The following is a 22,303-nucleotide window of genomic DNA, read 5'->3' on the forward strand; positions in this document are numbered from 1 at the left end:
GAGATTGCAAATAAGGATATAAATGCCAAATTATGATATGGATATCTGCCCATTAAATAGTGGATTAAAAGCATTAATTTATTTCACAGAGGAGACTAAAAAGATAACAGAGTAGAATAACTTTTCTCATTACAGGCCTCGAGTTAAACTGATGACCAAAAGGTGACAGTCTTCATCCACCATAGCCAAAGTCTTATACTTACCGCTTTCTAACAAGAGTATATTTTGTTGTAAGATACGTTTCTTTTCCTGGAATCCAACTGCAAGTAAATTTATCATTGTAATGGTAAATGCAGGAAATATTCCCTGGTGTGCTTGGTGGAACTATAATCAGATTAAAAAAAAGAGAATTAAACTCTAAGACAAAAACTTATAATTGAATACTGTACAGAAATTGTATGATCTCATCCAGTCAGAAGGCTTAGCTTCATGGCAACTTTCAATAAATTTACAATATGCATATCCCTACTTTGACTCACTACTGCCCTTAGAACTCAAACAAATGTTTTTAGCCAAATTAATTCTCAAAAAATATATAACTAAGCATTTTGGCATAATAAAAAACAGCAGGCTTGAAAGTACTTTCAGTAGCAATCTTATCTTGGGCCAATAAACACATAGACCTTCCGTCTCAAAGTTTATTTTGCTCAGATATATATTTGTGATTATCTCTCTAGATATAGATATATCTTACTTGCCTTGTAAATAAGATGCACCCTCAAGTTTTCTATTATATTACAAAATCAAACCATAGAACCAGTGATAATATGATGCAAAGGCAGGGAATTAACTCCCTTCTTAGACTTCCCACACGTGTACTGAGTTGGGGCTGAAGGCCAAATTAGCTGTTTGGAATAAAGGCAGGAAACTCCTTAAAAGTGTAGTAGTCAGAGAGAAAAGCAGCCAGCCTCTGAAAAGGCAGAGTTCCTACTGGTTCCTTCTAAGAGTCTTTGACTCCACAACCAGTAATATCACTGATCTAAGGACCTCGCATGATCCTTTGACTTTGAGGGTTGGGGGAGTTACCTGTATTATTTGTCAGCACCTCACACTAAAGAGACCACTGATTTCCTCCATCTCCTAAGAGCTAGAATTCCCCTCCCCTAAAAAGGAAACCCACTGTAATCTTTACAGTGGGGAGGCATCTAGGATAATATGAGACTCCAAAGATGTTCCTGTGCCAAAACCAGGCTCCCCATACGGAGGAATGGGAGCTGAGTAGGATGGAACTAGTCTCAATAGAACAACCCAACTGAAGTACCCCTCAAACTAAAGCAGCCCTCTCCCACCCAAGATAACAAAAGCAATGGACCTCTCCTTTGTTAAAGTGCTTGTGGCACACTGGACTTCCTGCCTTCTACTCTCCTCTCTAGTGGTGGACTTTGCTGCACTGATGGGGGAGGGATAGCTCAGTGGTTTGAGCATTGGCCTGCTAAACCCAGGGTTGTGAGTTCAAGCCTTGAGGGGGCCATTTAGGGATCTGGGGCAAAATTGATCCTGCTATTGAAGGTAGGGGGCTGGACTCTATGACCTTTCGGGGTCCCTTCCAGCTCTATGAGATAGGTATATCTCCATATTATCCTTGGATCCAAACTTTACTGAAGAATTGACTCCCTCCAGTGGTTAATTTGTACTGAAAGAGGTGCCAGAGATCAAGCAACCTTTTTACTTTCATAGCTGATACGGCAAGCCCAAAGGTGCTATGGCTCAGCCCCAGCAAGCCCTGGCACAAATTAAGCACTGGCCCCCTCTCAGTCCTGAGCAAGAATCTGTAGATCCTGCCTTAATTCATCCCCAGTCACAGGAGCTTTAGACTGAAATGCATGTTTGTGCAAAAGGTCATCACTTTCAGACAGCTTATAGGACAATTATAATTTGCTGGACAAGAGGAGCTTACTCAGTATCTTCCCTGGAGATTGTTAGGGTAGCGTAGACTAGATGTAACATTTTAGCATCTAAGAGCTTGAACAAAAGCCCACGGAAGTCAAGAACTATGAACACGCATCAGCAAGGGAAGCAGGTATTCCTCTGTCATTTCAGAAAAATAGAAAAAACGCTTGTACATAGATGTCCTAAAAATACAACAATCTAACAAATGGACTAATAATTTTAAAACATTTAAAAGTTGTGCACTATAACTATTAAGGGAATCATTTACATTAGTATCTTTTAAAACCATTTAATTTCAAAATCATGTAATTCTACTTACAGCCAGATTTAACTTTGATGTGAACCAGAAGTTGTTCTTTATCTGGATATTTAATTAAGCATTTCACATGTGCACTTTCATGGGTGAAATTATGGATGGTTACACCAGCAACAGTTTCATTGATAATATTGTAGTTTTCTTGTGCAATCAAATTCTGATTCAACTTCCAGATAATGTGACTTGCATTTCTGTAAGACATGTCATAATTTCCCAGAATGCAAAGAAGTTTTAAGGTTGAACCTCTTTCAATTTCAGGAGACTGGGGAGAAATGTAAGCATTTCTCATAGAATTTCTATCTAAAAAACAAAAACAAAAAATGTCAGAAGATGGGTCTGTCTACACTGTAATTAAATACCCATGGCTGGCCCGAGTCAGCTGACTCAAGCTCACAGGACTTGGGCTAAGGGGTTGTTTAACTCTAGTGTAGATGTTTGGGCTCTCTGGGACCCCACCAGGGGTGAGGTCCCAGAGCTTAGGCTCCCGAACATCTACACTGAAATTACAAATTAAATACTTTATTAGTTTTATTTTTGCATGTATGTAACTGCTGTAGTTACCACTGGATCATTAGATGATCCTGAATGGGAGAACAAGCAGTTCACATGATAATCTCCATTAAAATGCATTCCTTACTACAGTAAAGCTTGAGAACTTCTGGCGTCAAATTTACACAGTATCCTACTTCAACTTATTCAAACAGGTGGAGCACCTTGTAAGTTAAACTATTTTTCCACTCAAATGTCATTCCCAGATCTTGAGGAACAGTTGTCACCACAATCAGCAACCCAGGTCCTGCATTAAGATAATTCATTCATTAAAGGTGAAATAAATTTCTCATACTAACACAGAAGTGACAGAAAAAACTTGAAACACCAAACTAAAACTGCAATAAATACAGAACCATAATACATTGTTGAAATAGTATGTCCACAGTCTGATTCCAGAAAATCCTCTTAAATATATCTCCTATCCCCTTGTTCTGGTCCTATTTGCCAATTAGGGACTCAATTATGTGCAAAGTAAAAATTACAAGGGCACTGGGTGGCAGGCTGGAACATACTAGTACCTCAGTATTCTGTGGACCAGCAGTCAAGACCCATAGGCCCTGACATCACCCGCATCCTCAATAATAGTCTAAATACTAAGATGGGTGAACTTGAGTGCCTGGTATTAAATGAGGATATTGATATAACAGGCATCACAGAAACTTGATCTAATGATGACAATCAATGGGAAACCATCAGATCAAGGTACAAAATATATAGGAATAACAGAATAGATTGGGCTGGTGAGAGAGTGACACCATATGTGAAAGAAAGCATACAGGGTCAAATATAGTAAAAATCTTAAATGAATCAAACTGTACCACAGAATCTCTACAGCTAGAAATTCCATACTTGAATAATAAGAGTAGAGCAGTAGGAATATACTACTGACTACCTCATCAAGATGGCAACAGTAATTGTGAAATGCTAAGGGAAATTTAGAAAAACTACAAAAATAGAAAACTCAGTAATAATGTGGGATTTCAACTATCCCCATATTGACTGGATACATCATCTCTGGACAGCATGAAAAAATAAAGTTTCTAGACACCATTAATGACTGCTTCTTGCAGTAGTTAGTCTTGGAACTCACAAGGGGAGAGGCAATTCTTGGTTTAGTCCCAAGTGGAACACAGGATCTTGTCCAGGAGGTGAATATAGCTGAACCACTTGGTAATATATATAATTAAATTTAACATCCCTATGGGAGGAAAAATACCAAACAAGCCCATCATGGTAGCATTTAACTTCAGAAAATGGAGCTACACAAAAATGAGGAAGCTAGTTAAATGGAAATTAAAAGGAACAGTCACAAGAATGAAATGCCTGAAAACTGCATGGGAACTTTTCAAAAACACCATTATAGAGTCTCAAATGAAATGTATACCCCAAATTAAAAATAATAGTAAGAGGACCAAAAAAATGCCACCATGGCTAAACAGAGTGAAAGAGGCAATTAGAGATGAAAATTGGAAGTCAAATCCAGCTGAAGAAAATAGAAAGGAACAAACTCTGGCAAATCAAGTGTAAAAGTATAATTATGCAGTCCAAAAGAATTTGGAGAGCAACTAGTAAATGACTCAAACTAACAGCAAAAAATTTTTTTAAGAACATCAGGGATAGCTCAGTGGTTTGAGCATTGGCCTGTTAAACCCAGGGTTGTGAGTTCAATCCTTGAGGGGGCCACTTAGGGATCTGGGGCAAAATCAGTACTTAGTCCTGCTAGCGAAAGCAGGGGGCTGGACTAGATGACCTTTCAAGGTCCCTTCCAGTTCTAGGAGATGGGATATCTCCATTATTAAAAGCAGGAAGTCTGCCAATCAGTGGGGCCACTGAACAATCGAGATGCTAAAGGAGCACTCAAGAAAGACCAGGCCATTGAGGAGAAGATAAATTACCATAAATCGTTGCACAGGTATTCACTGCGGATGATGTGAGGGAGACTTCCCACCTGAGCCATTTTTAAGAGACGAATCTGAAGAACTGTTTCTGTCAGAATACACCCCTATATTCACACCATACACCTTATTGTAATAATCTTTGTGCAAAGCATGCCTTTCAAGGTATCATTTCAAAACCCATAATTTGTTGGTCAGTATTGTCCCAGTAAATGTGTGTGGCAACATTGTATGTGAAATTATAAAATTCCCCTGCATGGTGTTATTAACACATGTTCCAAATGTCACAGCTCTGCCCAGATGGAAGTTGGCGAACAGGTCAGGTCTGTCGTAAACAAAGGAATGGGTGCTCTACTTAATTTGCATTTAAGCAGTAAACAGAGTCATCAAGCAGGAAGTGAAGATGAAGAAAGTTCAAACAGGTGAAAAAACCAGCAGAGAATATCCATCCACATAATCTCTTTGGCTCCTGTGTCTCAAGTGGAAATGTTTTTCAAGAGGGGGCCTGAAACTATACAAAGGAGGGACAAACACACCAAGGCATCCCTCTTTCTCTCTCCCCCCTTATCTATCACACTCACTGCACCTGAAGAGACAAAGGAAGCAGGGGGAAGGGTACAGAACAAAACCATTTGTGATCATGGTATTACAGCTAGCTGAGCCATGCATCCTGCCCCTAGAGGTTGCCATATGTTTCATCTCTCATTATAAGAGGGGTTGGTATCACAGTGTATTATTAAGGTTGTCGGATACTTCCTATTATAATATCCTGTTTCAATTGCTTATAACTTTGCCAAACTAACTATTTGGATTCAAATTTTCCATATGGAAAGAAATAATTTAACATGCACAGGCAATCTTAAGTCTGACAATTCCTAACTTTTTAGTGCTTGACTTTGCAACCTCAATAATGTTCTTTTAACATAGCTGATATTATAAACAAACATTACACACAAACACACAAACTCTCCTTCATTAGAATGACGTGGTCTATGAATATGAAAATAAGATGCAGATAGGGTGGTGGTCTGAAGTGCTCATCATCTAGTTCATTCAGTGAAATAGTCAAATTTTGTTCCAAATGTGTGTCATTTCCCTCTATACTACACATTATTAACCCAGCTCTCCTCTCAAACACCCTGTTTGTTAGGGAAGTTGCAGAAAGCAAATTTCCTTTGCTTTTCAGTGGTGTTTGTGCCCCATGGTACAGGACAACATTAATGTGACTAAAATGCAAAGCTTCCAAAACTGCTTTCATATGTAGGTGATCTTTTATTCCTTTTTACTTCTGCACCCCAACAAAGGAACTCATCTCTTCCATGCTTTTTGCTCTTTTTCTCTAATGCCATGTTAACCTACATGTATGCATTTAGGTAGGTTGAATCATCTATTTACTTCTTTTGTTACACAAGTGTCCAAATCAAAGATTTTAAATACTGGTTGCATAGTGATCTATCTGATAGGTTACTGTTCAGTTGTACATCTATACATTCTGTATCCCTTCCATAGAGTGTTCTGAAGACATTTGTATATTTCTTGCATGCAACTCAAAGCCAAAAAGAGACAAAAATCCTTTTAAACGTGACCTTGTTGCCTGTCGTGTGATTACTTTAAAATCTTTGCAAAGTGATGCATAACAATTTGCACGTGAACTGCCAATTTAGCCACTAAAGACTCAATTTTTTGCCAAATTAGCACTGTTATTTCCTGTTCTAAGGATAAAGGAAAATTGGAATCTCAAATACTATTTTGCACTGACAACAAATACCAACTCTTTAAATTGTGAACAATATATGATCGTTAAGGTTTATTAAATTTGTCTCTGAATAGGGAATACGTGGCTGTACACATCTTGCCTGTAAATATTAAATACTGTTAGTTCACATTTGTTTAGTTTAAAATTCTTCAAAAAAGCTGCATCCTGACTGCTGCTGACAATGAGAAGCTTTGTCATGGTGTTTCAATACAGATGCCCTCCTCTTCCCTAAGCAAGGGAAAGAATTATCTAATTAATGTGGTTTGTTCTGTGAGTTTATAATGAGATTAAGCAAATACTGATATTATATTTATTATCTGCTTTCTAACTGTAAATTGAGATCAGCTACAATATCTGTGATTACTTCATTTGTTGCTCTATGCTACTCCACAAATACCATTTCCAATTAACTGGGATACAGCTGAATACAATTAGATATTTAGTACATACCTAATCGAAATTCTAGTGTTTTAAATGTACTTTTTCCATTCAGTTACTCTTGAAAAGATAGCAGCTTTTCCTTTTCTTTGGAAAGATTTCTTAAAATAAGACACAAGTTAGTAATACAGAAGTGTTTCATCCTACCTGCTTTATACGTTCTGCAAAGCACAGTAAATATCCAAAGCAAACAGTAAAACATTTTCTTTACAATAACTGGGAGCAGGGAACACTGTAATGAAATAGACATAAAAAGTTATGTATTTCAATTGATAGGGCACCTCCTCCACCTCTCTCAGTGCTGTACACCAATACAATAATCCAAACAAAATAAATACAAAGGTAAACTAACATTTATTTTTAAGTCTTTTTTCCAGTTGTCTGTGTTTCCCAAAGGAGGAAGTCAAATTGATAATGCTTTGCCTTATTGAAATCCCTAATGTTATGCTTACTAATTTAGAAACTTCCTCACATCATCTTACCAATAAACCTCGACTCTGTTCAGAGAATCATACTTCAACAGGAGGGATGTGGTACATGTGTCCCAATATATGCATTAATAAGCATTATGAAATCTGTTACTCTATTGGGTATTATAGGTCAACACTGCAGTGTAGTTACTGTACAGTAATAAGCTTAGGATAGGCACTTTTTAGGAAGATATAACTCAAAATAAAATCTCTTAGAAGGGTTTTCTTTTCTTTCTATAAAGGGGTTAGCTCCATCCATTAAGTCCTTAATTCAGCAAAGCACGTTACCATGTGCTAAACACTAAGCATAACCCCAAAAGTCCCAAAGTCAGTGGAGCCATTCATCTTCATAAGTGTTTTGTTGAAACACAATCCAGATTCTCAGATGAGTTATTGATGGACAGTAAAAGTTCAAGTGTAACATGCTGATAATAATGTTATTTCCATGTTATATATTTATGCATACACTCAAGTTATCCTGGATTTTAAAGTAGCAGCCGTGTTAGTCTGTATCCGCAAAAAGAACAGGAGTACTTGTGGCACCTTCCTGGATTTTAACGGGCATATGTTATTTCTACTCTCTCCCATGTCAGTAATGGACAATTTTTTGCCTTGACTATTTCCTGTCTACTAAATCCTCTCTTTTTTTTTTTTTTTTATTATTCATTCATTATTGTTTTCATCACTGATGGATCCAATCAGAATCAGGGCCCTGTTGTGATAGGGGTCATACAACTGCATATAAAGACGTGGGGAGCTCACAATCCAAGGGCTTGGCCTTTTGCAGCAATAGCAGGGCTTAAAGCCTGGGGACCGAGGCATGCCCCGTCCCCCGGCTGAGTCCCATTCAGAACTAATGAAGAGTTGAAAACTACTGCTAAGGATAACTAAGAAACTACTATATTACAGGTTTTCAAAGTTCGCAAGAACAGAGAATTAAACAACACTAGCCAAAGCAGCAGATGTTCAGGCACCGTCACTGGCGGCAAGAAGGAACTGAGGGTGGGGGGAGCTGGTGGCGCCCCTTATACCGCACCATGCGGGTGCCACTCCAGGGGACGCCAGAGTCGGTCCCCTACAGATACTGCTAAGGAAAAACTTCCAGCACTGGTGCATGTGGCGAGCACACACACCTAATATGGAATGGACATGAGCAAGCACTCGAAGAAGAAACAGACACGATTGCTATCAAAAATGCCACATTAATGTTTAGAAAGTAATATGGCACCTTCAGGAGTGGTTCAAACAAAGAGCCTTACTAGCACAGAGAACCAGGCAAGATCCCATAAGAGAACTGTATGCACTTCAGGAGGATGCTTTCTTAAGAAAAAACACTGGATATCTGGGTAAGATGAAACTCTATACTTGTCTGCTCTACTAAAGATGTTAAACAAAGGACCAACTTGACTTTTGAGAGTCTGAACTGCCAATCCTAGCCTGAGTCCATATTGAAGAAATGTGAGAATCTGTGGCACCTATGTAGTAGTGGGGGTGTGAGAGCTTTGTCCTGGTACCAATAAGTAAGTCTTAACCTGGCCCTTGAATACACAGAAGATATAATAAATAGTAGATTTATTTCTGGTAGCTAAAATAGTGGTTATTACCTCTCTGAATAACCTCTTTGACTTAAGAGGCTCTGATTAAGCATCAGGCAGCTACATTCAGACTGTCTGGATTCTGATGCATGATTGGCCTTTGTAATATCTACCATCTGCTTTCTGTCCAGAATGGATATGATATTTGTACCATGTCAAGGAGATCAAAGAACTAAGATCTCCTTAGCCAGAATAAGGCTACCAGAATTACCAGTGCTGCATCACTAATGGTCTTCAGTAGCATTACGGTGAGGAGAGGACAAGGGAGTGAAACCATATGAGAGTCCCTTTTGATCATCTTTGTATCAAGGCACCTGTTGCCTTCATTTTATGATCCCATAGCAAGAGCAGAACATTGAAATCTTGTCCATTCAGGTAGGCAAACAAACATCTGTTGCTAGGAGACCAAATTTCTTTACCAGGAAATGGAACATCTCTGTGTAGTTCAGATTCTGAATGATCCAACTTTTACCTGATGAGCCAGAAGGCCATTAACATTCCATTTTCCCACAGAAGTGAAGGGAGTGAATTGACTGCATATTCTTCTCTGTACAGTCAATAGGAAGTGAGCCTCTCTCTGCAGGACTGTAGACCTTGTTCTCCTATGTCTGTTGACATATAACATGGCTGGGTGTTGTCTGTCATGATCAGTGCATGAGGGGAATCAAGACATGTGAGTAAAGCCTTGAGAACAAAGATTGCCCTGAGTTCTAACCAAATTATGCTGTGCTTGCTCTACTGTTTGGACCAGATCCCTTAGACAGTTCTTGTTCCTGTGCGAGTGCCCCATGCCTCCAGGCTTGCATCTCCGATCATTGTCCTGACTGGTTTGCCTATTCGAAAGCCTGACTTTAATCTACTTGGACTCAATCACCATCTGAATGACTTGAGAATCCTCCTGGCAAGAGATACCTATCTCTTATTCATGCCTCAGCAAAGGTAAGAGAATTTATATAAAGCATAAACAACGAGGTGTCCTTGTGGCACTTCAGAGACTAACACATTTATTTGAGCATAAACTTTCGTGGGCTAGAACACACTTCATCAGATGCATGGAGTGGAAAATACAGGAGCAGGTATAAATATATGAAAAGATGTGAGTTGCCTTACCAAGTGTGAGGTCAGTCTAACGAGACAAATCAATTAACAGCAGGATACCAAGGGAGGAAAAATACTTTTGAAGTGGTAATAAGAGTGGCCCATTTCAGACAGTTGAAAAGAAGGTGTGAGTAACAGTAGGGGGAAATTAGTATTGGGGAAATTAGTTTTAGGTTTTGTAATGATCCAACCACTCCCAGTCTTTATTCAGGCCTAATCGGATGGTGTCCAGTTTGCAAATTAATTCCAGTTCTGCAGTTTCACGTTGGAGTCTGTTTTTGAACTTTTTTTGTTGAAGAATTGCCACTTTTGGGTCTTATTGAGTGATCAGGGAGACTGAAGTGTTCTACTGGTTTTTGAATGTTATGATTCCTGATGTCAGATTTGTGTCCATTTATTATTTTGCGTAGAGACTGTCCAGTTTGGCCAATGTACATGGCAGAGGGGTATTGCTGGCACATGATGGTATATATCACTTTGGTAGATGTGCAGGTGAACGAGCACCCCCATGATGGTGTGGCTGATGTGGTCAGATCCTATGATGGTGTCCCTTGAATAGATATATGGACAGAATTGGCACCGGAGTTTGTTGCAGGGTTTGGTTCCTGGGTTGGTGTTTTTGTTGCGTGGTGTGTAGTTGGTGGTGAGTATTTGCTTCAGGTTGGGGGAGCTATCTGTAAGCGAGGATTGGCCTGTCCCCCAGGGTGTGTGAGAGTGAGGGATCATCCTTCAGGAGAGGTTGTAGATCCTCGATGATGCGCTGGAGAGGTTTTAGTTGGGGACTGTAGGTGACAGCTAGTGGTGTTCTGTTACTTTCTTTGTTGGTCTTGTAGTAGGTGATGTCTGGGTACCCTTCTGGCACTGTCAATCTGTTTCTTCACTTCACCCAGGTGGGTACTGTAGTTTTAAGAACGCTTGATAGAGATCCTGTAGGTATTTGTCTCTGTCTGAGGGATCGGAACAAATGCGGTTGTATCTTAGAGCTTGGCTGTAGACAATGGATCATGTGATGTGGTCTGGATGAAAGTTGGAGGCATGTAAGTAAGTATAGCGGTCAGTAGGTTTCTGGTATAGGGTGGTGTTTATGCAACCATCACTTATTAGCACTGTAGTGTCTAGGAAGTGGACCTCTTGTGTGAAGTGGTCCAGGCTGAGGTTGACGGTGGGGTGGAAATTGTTGAAATCATGGTGAAATTCCTCAAGGGCCTCCTTCCCATTGGTCCAGATGATGAAGATGTCATCATTGTAGCACAAAGTAGAGTAGGGGCATAAGGGGACGAGAACTGAGGAAGCATTGTTCTAAGTCAGCCATAAAAATGTTGGCATACTGTGGGTACCAATAGCAGTCCCACTGACTTGAAGGTATAAATTGTCTCCAAATCTGAAATAGTTGTGGGTGAGGACAAAGTCACAAAGTTCAGCCACCAGGTTTGCCCTGATGCTATCGGGGATGCTATTCCTGATGGCTTGTAGTCCATCTTTGTGTGGAATGTTCGTGTAGAGAGCTTCTACATCCATAGTGGCTAGGATGGTATTTTCTGGAAAATCACCAAAGGATTGTAGTTTCCTCAGGAAGTCAATGGTGTCTCGAAGATAGCTGTGAGTGCTGGTAGCGTAGGGCCTGAGGAGAGAGTCTATATAGCCAGATAATATTTATACTTGCTTCTGTATTTTCCATTCCATGTATCTGATTAAGTGGGTTCTAGCTTATGCCCAAATAAATGGGTTAGTCTCTAAGGTGCCACAAGGACTCCTCATTGTTTTTGCTGATTCAGACTAACACGGCTACCATTCTGAAACCTGTATAAGGCATGCAAAGGAATCCACATACTGCAATATTTGGGATGGCAGACACTGCACTGAAATACAAACCAAAAATGTTTTTGATTGCTTTTACAGAAATAGTTAACAAATCTTAATGTTAGATGGAGGGGAAATATTTGCTAAAGCTAACAAAACCTATGTTTTTGTTGTACTAGCTCAAAGTCTTGCATTAGCACATACAGTACTGCTGCTTTAAAGAGAGATCTGCAAATGAGGAAGAGAAACAATGGGCTTGTAATTTTTTTTGCTTGTTAACGTTCTCTGATTTTTAGTTTGTTTCTAAATAAGAAATTAAGGTAATCTGCCCTGGGACACACTATAATGACTGGAGAACCTCACAAGAGTCAAGAGAACTAAACTTCAGCAATTGCTTAAAATTCTTGGTTTGTTTTTTTAATAAGTATTTAACTTCAATTACTAACACATTTTGGATACAGGATACGCTTTTGTAAAGAGTAAAGAGTTAGAGCTCAAAATAAACATACTTCAAAACCCCCAGAGGTCAATTAGCAAAAATAGGAAGTTTAGACATGGCATTGCTGATATTTCTAAGATAAAAAACAAGCAAAAAGAAAAAGTTAAGAACCTTTCAGCTTTTCATTTTGCATCATAAAGAGGCAAAAAAGGCACCATTTTAGTTTTTAATAGACCCTTTGGATGTCAATTTTACAGGTTGTTTTTGTAGAGGTGTTGGTATCCTGGTCAAATTCTCACTTGAGTAATTATGTTCTATCTAAATTCTCACAGAAATTTCAGCTAAATATACCACTCTTCACTTCATGTCATAAACTACTGTATAATTATCAAACAGTTGTGTTCTACATCACAGGCTGTCTTTCAATGGTAAATGGGGTGGTTCCTGTACCATGTGTTCAAATACTATGAAAATAACTTTTGATTCCTTCAATTAGTACTAAATAAATAGGTTTATAAACATTAGAAATTCCTACCTAGTTAAATGTAAAAATTTTTCAAAATGCTCATTACAATTATTGTGGCACTAATCTTGCAAACATTTATGTACAAGAGGATGACTCCTCTGTATGATGTTAAGTATGTGTGTAGCTGTTTGCATGAAAAAGCTTGATAAGCAGCCAGTATTCAACTATGAAGATAAATGTAGCTCTTTAAGAATTTGCAAGAGCAAAAACTAGAAATCACTAACAGCACATAGAAAAATGTGGGGAAATTTTTATTCTCAATTTACTGCATTTGTTTTTCCAGTAAATTAAGACTTTTCAGCTAAATATGTACAACAGATTTTTGTATCAACTGGGTTAACTGTTTGAATTTCACATCCTTTGACTAAAAGAAACAAAGTTGAGTAACCAGATTTCCCCTTGATGTTTTAAGTCACTGAATAACTATATTTAGTGACAAAAAGGCATTTAAGAGCTACAATAAGATTAAGAGTTAATGACATGCCAGAATCAATTGCCAATTTTATAGTAGTAAATTCTTTGCTTCAGTCTTCACAGCTGAGGATGTTAGGGAGATTCCCAAACCTGAGCCAGCTTTTGTAGGTGACAAATCTGAGGAACTGTCACAGATTGAAGTGTCACTAGAGGAAGTTTTGGAATTAATTGATAAACTTAACATTAACAAGTCACCGGGACCAAATGGCATTCACCCAAGAGTTCTGAAAGAACTCAAATGTGAAATTGCGGAACTATTAACTAGGGTTTGTAACCTGTCCGTTAAATCGGCTTCTATACCCAAAGACTGGAAGATAGCTAATGTAACGCCAATATTTAAAAAAGGCTCTAGAGGTGATCCCGGCAATTACAGACTGGTAAGTCTAATGTCGGTACCGGGCAAATTAGTCAAAACAATAGTAAAGAATAAAATTGTCAGACACATAGAAGAACATAAATTGTTGGGCAAAAGTCAACATTGTTTCTCTAAAGGGAAATTGTGTCTTACTAATCTATTAGATTTCTTTGAAGGGGTCAACAAACATGTGGACAAGGGGGATCCAGTGGACATAGTGTACTTAGATTTCTAGAAAGCCTTTAGACAGACAACCCCCCAACCTAAAGCAAATACTCACCAGCAACCACACATCACTGAACAAAACCACTAACCCAGGAACCTATCCTTGTAACAAACCCCGATGCCAACTCTGTCCACATATCTATTCAAGTGACATCATCATAGGACCTAATCACATCAGCCATACCATCAGGGGCTCATTCACCTGCACATCTACCAATGTGATATATGCCATCATGTGCAAGCAATGCCCCTCTGCCATGTACATTGGCCAAACCGGACAGTCTCTACGCAAAAGAATTAATGGACACAAATCTGACATCAGGAATCAAAATACTCAAAAACCAGTGGGAGAACACTTTAACCTGTCTGGTCATTCAGTGACAGACCTGCGGGTGGCTATATTACAACAGAAAAACTTCAAAAACAGACTCCAACGAGAGACTGCTGAGCTAGAATTGATATGCAAACTAGACACAATCAACTCCAGTTTGAATAAGGACTGGGAATGGCTGAGCCATTACAAACATTGAATCTATCTCCCCTTGTAAGTATTCTCACACTTCTTATCAAACTGTCTGTACTGGGCTAGCTTGATTATCACTTCAAAAGTTTTTTTTCTCTTAATTAATTGGCCTCTCAGAGTTGGTAAGACAACTCCCACCTGTTTATGCTCTCTGTATGTGTGTATATATATCTCCTCAATATATGTTCCATTCTATATGCATCCGAAGAAGTGGGCTGTAGTCCACGAAAGCTTATGCTCTAATAAATTTGTTAGTCTCTAAGGTGCCACAAGTACTCCTGTTCTTCTTTTTTAGAAATCTAAGTACACTATGTCCACACTATGTCCCTCACCAAAGGCTCTTACGTAAATTAAGTTGTCATGGGGTAAAAGGGAAGGTCCTTTCATGGATTGAGAACTAGTTAAAAGACAGGGAACAAAGGGTAGGAATTAATGGTAAATTCTCAGAATGGAGAGGGGTAACTAGTGGTGTTCCCCAAGGGTCAGTCCTAGGACCAATCCTATTCAACTTATTCATAAATGATCTGGAGAAAGGGGTAAAAAGTGAGGTGGCAAAGTTTGCAGATGATACTAAACTGCTCAAGATAGTTAAGACCAAAGCAGACTGTGAAGAACTTCAAAAAGATCTCACAAAACTAAGTGATAGGGCAACAAAACGGCAAATGAAATTTAATGTGGATAAATGTAAAGTAATGCACATTGGAAAAAATAACCCCAACTATACATACAATATGATGGGGGCTAATTTAGCTACAACAAGTCAGGAAAAAGATCTTGGAGTCATCGTGGATAGTTCTCTGAAGATGTCCACGCAGTGTGCAGAGGCAGTCAAAAAAGCAAACAGGATGTTAGGAATCATTAAAAAGGGGATAGAGAATAAGACGGAGAATATATTATTGCCCTTATATAAATCAATGGTACACCCACATCTTGAATACTGCGTACAGATGTGGTCTCCTCATCTCAAAAAAGATATACTGGTACTAGAAAAGATTCAGAGAAGGGCAACTAAAATGATTAGGGGTTTGGAGAGGGTCCCATATGAGGAGAGATTAAAGAGGCTAGGACTTTTCAGCTTGGAAAAGAGGAGACTAAGGGGGGATATGACAGAGGTATATAAAATTATGAGTGATGTGGAGAAAGTAGATAAGGAAAAGTTATTTACTTATTCCCATAATACAAGAACTAGGGGTCACCAAATGAAATTAATAGGCAGCAGGTTTAAAACAAATAAAAGGAAGTTCTTCTTCACACAGCACACAATCAACTTGTTGAACTCCTTACCTGAAGAGGTTGTGAAGGCTAGGACTATAACAGCGTTTAAAAGAGAACTGGATAAATTCATGGAGGTTAAGTCCATTAATGGCTATTAGCCATGATGGGTAAGGAATGGTGTCCCTAGACTCTGTTTGTCAGAGGGTTGAGATGGATGGCAGGAGAGAGATCACTTGATCATTACCTGTTAGGTTCATTCCGTCTGGGGCACCTGGCATTGGCCACTGTCAGTAGACAGGATACTGGGCTAGATGGACCTTTGGTCTGACCCAGTACGGCCACTCTTATGTTCTTAGGAGTAGTTCAAAAATATGCAGCTATATAAAGGGGGTTGTGAGAGAGAGATTAAATATAAAACAGAAGGAGCAACGCCACCTGCAGGAGACAGCTTTTGTACCTACTGCTCCAGGCATAAAGTGTTAATTGGATTCCCTACCTCAAAAAGCCACCCCAAATAATCAGAAAGTAATGCCTAACAGCCAGCCCAAGGAACTCCAGATGCTCGGCTCTCCCTGTGCAGGATATACACAATCCTCACTGAAGTTCTAGGAGTGGGAGAATTTGACCTCCCATACCTTGGAAACAGTTTCAGAAGCATGAATCAAAGAAGCGTATGGAGATTATGAATGTCGACAAAAGTTAGTTCAAGACTTTCAGCAACCCCACGAAATGTGGTAGGTGGACGCTGACACCAAAGATGACAAACCAGCTCATGCAGAGGATGACCTCTGCTGGCAGCATATGCCCTTCTTCATCTGGGAATCAAATTACTCATTCTGCACAGGTCTTTGATTAAGTGTTGCAAAAATAAATAAATAAATAAATAAATAAGAAAGCAGCGCCATGGCTGGTACCTGAACATGGGAACGGTCATACTGGATCAAACCCATAGTCCTAGTCAAGTACCCTCTCTCTAAGAATGGCCAGCATGCTTCAGAAGAAGGTGCAAACAACTCTGTTAAAGACTGCCTTAAGCACTGAAGAATGAAGTTTAATAGCCAATTAAAATCTATTTTTATTATTACAGGCTGGGCTGCTAGTACGCAGCCTGACACTTCCCATTATAAAACTCTATTTTCAATTGGTTATACCTCTGCCAAACTTTAACTGTTCGGGCTGAAATTTTACATGCTAGTTATCTACCTCAGACTGAATTATTCTGGAAAATTTCAGCCAAAACAGTTTAGCAATTTCTGAGAACGAGGTTAGAGATACGTAATTGTTTTGCACGTTACAAAATTGTTTAGGGATCTTCTTTGAACAGCTCTAGTGTCCCCATACTTTGGATTAGGGACTTGATATTTTGCAGGGAAGTGGCCTTTCATAGATTCTAGGACTGGAAGGGACCTCAAGAGGTCATCGAGTCCAGTCCCCTGCCCTCATGGCAGGACCAAATACTGTCTAGACCATCCCTGATAGACATTTATCTAACCTACTCTTAAATATCTCCAGAGATGGAGATTCCACAACCTCCCTAGGCAATTTATTCCAGTGTTTAACCATCCTGACAGTTAGGAACTTTTTCCTAATGTCCAACCTAAACCTCCCTTGCTGCAGTTTAAGCCCATTGCTTCTTGTTCTATCCTTAGAGGCTAAGGTGAACAAGTTTTCTCCCTCCTCCTTATGACATCCTTTTAGATACCTGAAAACTGCTATCATGTCCCCTCTCAGTCGTCTCTTTTCCAAACTAAACAAACCCAATTCTTTCAGCCTTCCTTCATAGGTCATGTTCTCAAGACCTTTAATCATTCTTGTTGCTCTTCTCTGGACCCTCTCCAATTTGTATCAGGGATGTGCCTTGTGCTGCCTCTGTCAAAATTCTGCCCAATTGGCCTGTAGCAAGGAGTAGGGTTGACAACTTTCTACTTGCACAAAACTGAACACCCTTGCCCCGCCCTTCCTCCGAGGCCCCACTCCATGCTCACTCCATCCCCCCTCCCTGTTGCTCACTCTCCCTACCCTCACTTACTCATTTTCAACAGGCTGGTTCAGAGGTTTGGGGTGCAAGGAAAAAAAATCAGGAAACTAGTTGGGTGTTGAACAAGTATGAGAGTTTGTTTACCTCTTCTAATCTATGAATAAGAATGAGGTGTGACAGGATGAGATCTACAATTTTTAAAATCTTTGAAGGACGTGGTGAATTGAACTGATTTCTGATCACTAGTTACAGATAATACTTCCTTCATTTAATAAATCCGTTAATTTTAAATGCAAAACATATTTTGATAACTTCCTTTTTTTAATATAGCACATTTAAGATTATTTTTATTAGTTAAATAAAAAACTATTTTTAAAAGCTTTCTGTGCATTTTTAATTGAATTCCAATTTCCGTCCAAATGTACTTTGACAAAACATCACAAATAAAATATTAAATCAGAGTGCATAAGAGATATGTCAGTCACTATTTTCTAACATAAGAAATGTAAAAATTAAGAATCTGAATAATTTTAAACTATATAGCTGCTTAAATAAATGTATACAGAACAAACATAATGTACCCTGGTCATCAAGAAGTACCACCTACTTTAGTTTAAAGGCTATATTTAGTTGCAAATCAACATGTTTCAATGGCTATACCCACCAGTGAGAATCAACCAATCTTTAGGAAGATAACTAAAAAGTACAAATGCAAAACAAGATTAAAATTATTTAAATTAAGATTTCCAGTTTGCTGATTTAAATCAATGATTTAACTCAGTCCACTCTGCCTGACACTGATGATGCTCAGGGCCGTCCAAAGGATTCAGGGGGCCTGGGACAAAACAAAGTCAGGGGCACCTTCCATAAAAAAAAGTTGCAATACTATAGTAACATGTATTTGGAAATGTAAAAAATAACTAGTGAAATACATTCAAAAATTAATTTGTAATAATTTGAAAATACACCAAATACATTATTTAAAAACATTAAATGCTTTAATGGTATGTATACATTTGCAATTACATAATGGGCTGTTGCTGGGTGATGGTGATGGTTGGTTCCAGTGGGATGTCGCTGCCTGGGGGTGGTGCTACTGTTGCCCAGGGCATTTCCTAATATCTAATCTAGGTCTCCCTTGCTGCAGATTAAACCCATTACTTCGTGTCCTACCTTCAGTGGATATGGAAAACAACTGATCACTGTTCTCTTTATAACAGCCCTTAACATATTTGAAGATTTAGTCTTCTCTTGGGCTTCTTTTCTCGAAACTAAACATGCCCAGTGTTTTTTGTTTTTTTTTAAGCTTCTCCTCATAGGTCAGGTTTTCTACATAACATTGGTCATGCTACCAAAATGTGTCATGAAACTCTTATCTTCATTGTTTCTTCTCCTTTATCTATGAGAAGGAACAATATTGCTGAAAAAGAGAGTCTTACGAGTATGTCCACACTGCAATTAGACACCTGTGGCTGGCCTGTTTCAGCCAACTTGGGCTAAGGAGCTGTTTAATTATGGTGCAGGCTTGGGCTGTAGGACCCTGCAAGATGGGAAGATACCAGAGTTTAGGCTACAGCCTGAGCCAAGCAAGCTGACATGGGCCAGCTGTGGGTTTTTAATTGCAGCGAAGACTTACCTTAAATGACTTAAATGACGTGTGGATTTGATGTCAGTGTTCAAGGGGTGCTTGATCTTGGAGCTAACCCCTTCTTACTCACTGGGTTGAACCACATGTTCAAAGGACAGTTTACTATGACCCTCAGCATTGGAGTCTGTCCCATAAGATGCTTTAATTAAATCCTTGCACATCATGCTTCCTTCGAGCATGAAACCCACCTGGCACCCAGTAGCTGGCTATAGATTGAAACAGGAACCTAGTCATGAACTCTTTTAGGCAATCTGCCTCAGGAGACAACACCCACGTAGCCAACTCTAAAAGGAAAGTTTAAGGATATTTTACTAGGTTCTTCATGTGGTGTTTGTGAAAGCCTTATATACAAGCATCAACTTATTATGTGTTCCTCCCCTAGGCAAAGCAGCACCAAATATGTTTTTCTGCTCTAGACACTATATCATTATAGAAATGAGTTATCTGGATGATCCACAACAGCCAGAAGCAGCTCAGTGGAATCATAAGCAAAACCAAAATGCCCTAAGCAGCAAACATCTGGCAAAAAGCCTACACTACATCAAACTATAGCAATTAAATTTTTTAGAAAAATGGTGCTCAAAAAGAGACTGACAATTAGTGACAGAGCTGAATTTCAACTTTTACTGATATAGGCAGTGAAAAAAATGAATAGTTGCTTGAGCTGCAACCTTCTTATATAGCCTCTGGTCAGAACCGAAGATATAATCAGGCTGCTCAGCACCAAAGGAGACTGCTATCTATTCTAGACTGTTCTGAACTCATGCAGGCATCACTTCCAGCAAAGATCAGTTACTTTTCCACACCGGACATCCTAGAGATTTAACAGAAACACCACTATTCATAAGATAAGTTTAACTTATTGTAGCTGTACAACAGGGATTTCTCTTTAAGGGAATGCATCCTCCCTCCCTCTCTAAAGATTAAAGGAGGCTATAATGAAATAGGAAGTTATTAAGCAAAGTACAAGTAACACTTTTTCCTGTTTGGACCCAAAGACAGTTAAAAAAATAAAAGGAAAGACAAAAGAGAGAGAGAGAGAGAGAGTACCACCTCCAGTAGGAACATCTGGGCCCCTGGGGAGCAGAGGGAATTTATGAAACAAAATCCCGCAGTGCAGAGATGCTGTGTCTTGGGGGGTTGGGCATTTAGGAAACTAGAATTGTCCTCCATATGTGATGGATGCTATGTCTTAGGAAACAAACACAACACAACTAGCATGTATACATCATCTTTCATCCCAAAGAGATTACAGAGTTAAATAACGGGAAGAGAGAAATCCAGAGTTCTTCGGAAAGATTTTCAGGTGAGATTTGGAGAAGTGACAAAGTGTCAGTGCGGTGACAAGACAAAGAGGTTCTTCCCCAGGACAGGAGCTAGAGCTACAGCCCGTGTGCCCACAGTGTTACAGGAGCACGGTAGACTGGTACTGGACAGAATGAAAGAGAGGGAAAGAAGCAGAGAAAGAACAGGGCAGGCGAAGTCTTTGAAGCAAGCGCACAAGCATACTCCACAAATGACACTCAAACCTTATAAAGGTCACAGTCCCCCTGCATCCCTCCAATTCACCCGAGACACGCCGCCTCTGAGTGGATCCCAGCCCCCTCTGCATCTCTCCAACTCACCCAGACTCCCCGCCTCTGAGTGGATCCCAGCCGCCCCCTCTCCCCCCCGTGCGTCTCTCCAACTCACCCCAGACACGCCGCCTCTGAGTGGATCCCAGCCCCCCCCCCCCGCATCCCTCCAGCCCACCCGAGACAAGCCGCCTCCGAGTGGATCGCAGCCCCCGTGCGTCCCTCCAACCCACTCGAGACACGCCGCCTCTAAGTGGATCCCAGCCCCCGTGCATCCCTCCAACCCACCCGAGACACGCCGCCCCTGAATGGATCACATCACCCCCGTGCATCTCTCCAACCCACTCGAGACACGCCGCCTCTGATGGATCGCAGCACCCCCGTGCATCCCTCCAACCCACCCGAGACACGCCGCCCCTGAATGGATCACATCACCCCCGTGCATCTCTCCAACCCACTCGAGACACGCCGCCTCTGATGGATCGCAGCACCCCCGTGCATCTCTCCAACTCACCCGAGACACGCCGCCTCTGATGGATCGCAGCACCCCCGTGCATCTCTCCAACCCACCCGAGACACGCCTGAATGGATCACAGCACCCCCGTGCATCTCTCCAACCCACCCGAGACACGCCTGAATGGATCACAACACCCCCGTGCATCCCTCCAACCCACCCGAGACACGCCGCCCCTGAATGGATCACATCACCCCCGTGCATCTCTCCAACCCACCCGAGACACGCCTGAATGGATCACATCACCCCCGTGCATCTCTCCAACCCACCCGAGACACGCCTGAATGGATCACAGCACCCCCGTGCATCTCTCCAACCCACCCGAGACACGCCTGAATGGATCACAGCACCCCCGTGCATCCCTCCAACCCGCCCACAGCTCACAAACCTGCCCAGCCCCGCAACAAGCACCAGCCTCTCCCCCCGAGACGCGCCCCGGGCGCCTACCCGCCGCGCAGGGTGACGGGCGGGGCCCTCTCACCTGCTGCTAACGGACAGGGAGCTGGCCCTGCGCGGGAGAGACAGCGCCCCTCGCCCGCGGCGCCGCCCAGCCCCGCACCGCTCCTCAGCTCGGCGCCCCCTGCGCGGCCCCCGGCTCCCGCCCGCTCAGGGCCGCCGAGGACAGCGCCCAGCCGTGGGGCTGCGGGGGTAGAGCTGGCCCCCGGGCGGAGGCGGTGATATGCCGCCGTCGGGGGAGGGGCAGGACCCGCTGCCGGGAGAGAGAAACGAAGAGCTGGAAGGGCCCAGGCAGATGCCAACAGATCAAGAGACATGAAACAATTGCGGGGGGGCGGGGTGTCTTCTCCCCAGGGCGCTTTGCTCCACGCGCAGGACCAGACGCTTAAGTCCAGGCGAGCTGAGATTGCCGTGGCCCCTCGCCGTGCGACCCCAGGCGCGGGGCTTCCCCCACACCGCCACAGACCCTCCCTCCGCTTCAGAAAACGATCAGGAGAGGGGGCACTGCCAGGGCCCTTCCCCCTGTCCATAGGCTAGTATCTCGGGGGTAGGAGGGCAGAGTACGG

The 22,303-nt window shown here is 41.2% G+C and overlaps 1 protein-coding gene across 1 annotated transcript in view; it reads right to left on the bottom strand.

The window, feature by feature from the left end:
• Positions 1-21,798, bottom strand: part of IL31RA (interleukin 31 receptor A) — a 77,423-nt gene extending 55,625 nt beyond the window's left edge. The window contains exons 1-4 of the mRNA XM_054033048.1: positions 21,763-21,798; positions 6,995-7,079; positions 2,210-2,506; positions 204-324 (exon numbers count right to left, since the gene is read on the bottom strand). Coding sequence (XP_053889023.1) covers positions 204-324; positions 2,210-2,506; positions 6,995-7,049 — 473 coding nt within the window. The 5' untranslated portion in view covers positions 7,050-7,079; positions 21,763-21,798. The remainder of the gene's footprint in view (positions 1-203; positions 325-2,209; positions 2,507-6,994; positions 7,080-21,762) is intronic.
• Between the last annotated feature and the right edge of the window lie 505 nt (positions 21,799-22,303).

The sequence above is a fragment of the Malaclemys terrapin genome, chromosome 6 (genome assembly GCF_027887155.1).
Source record: "Malaclemys terrapin pileata isolate rMalTer1 chromosome 6, rMalTer1.hap1, whole genome shotgun sequence".
NCBI classification, from domain to species: domain Eukaryota; kingdom Metazoa; phylum Chordata; order Testudines; family Emydidae; genus Malaclemys; species Malaclemys terrapin.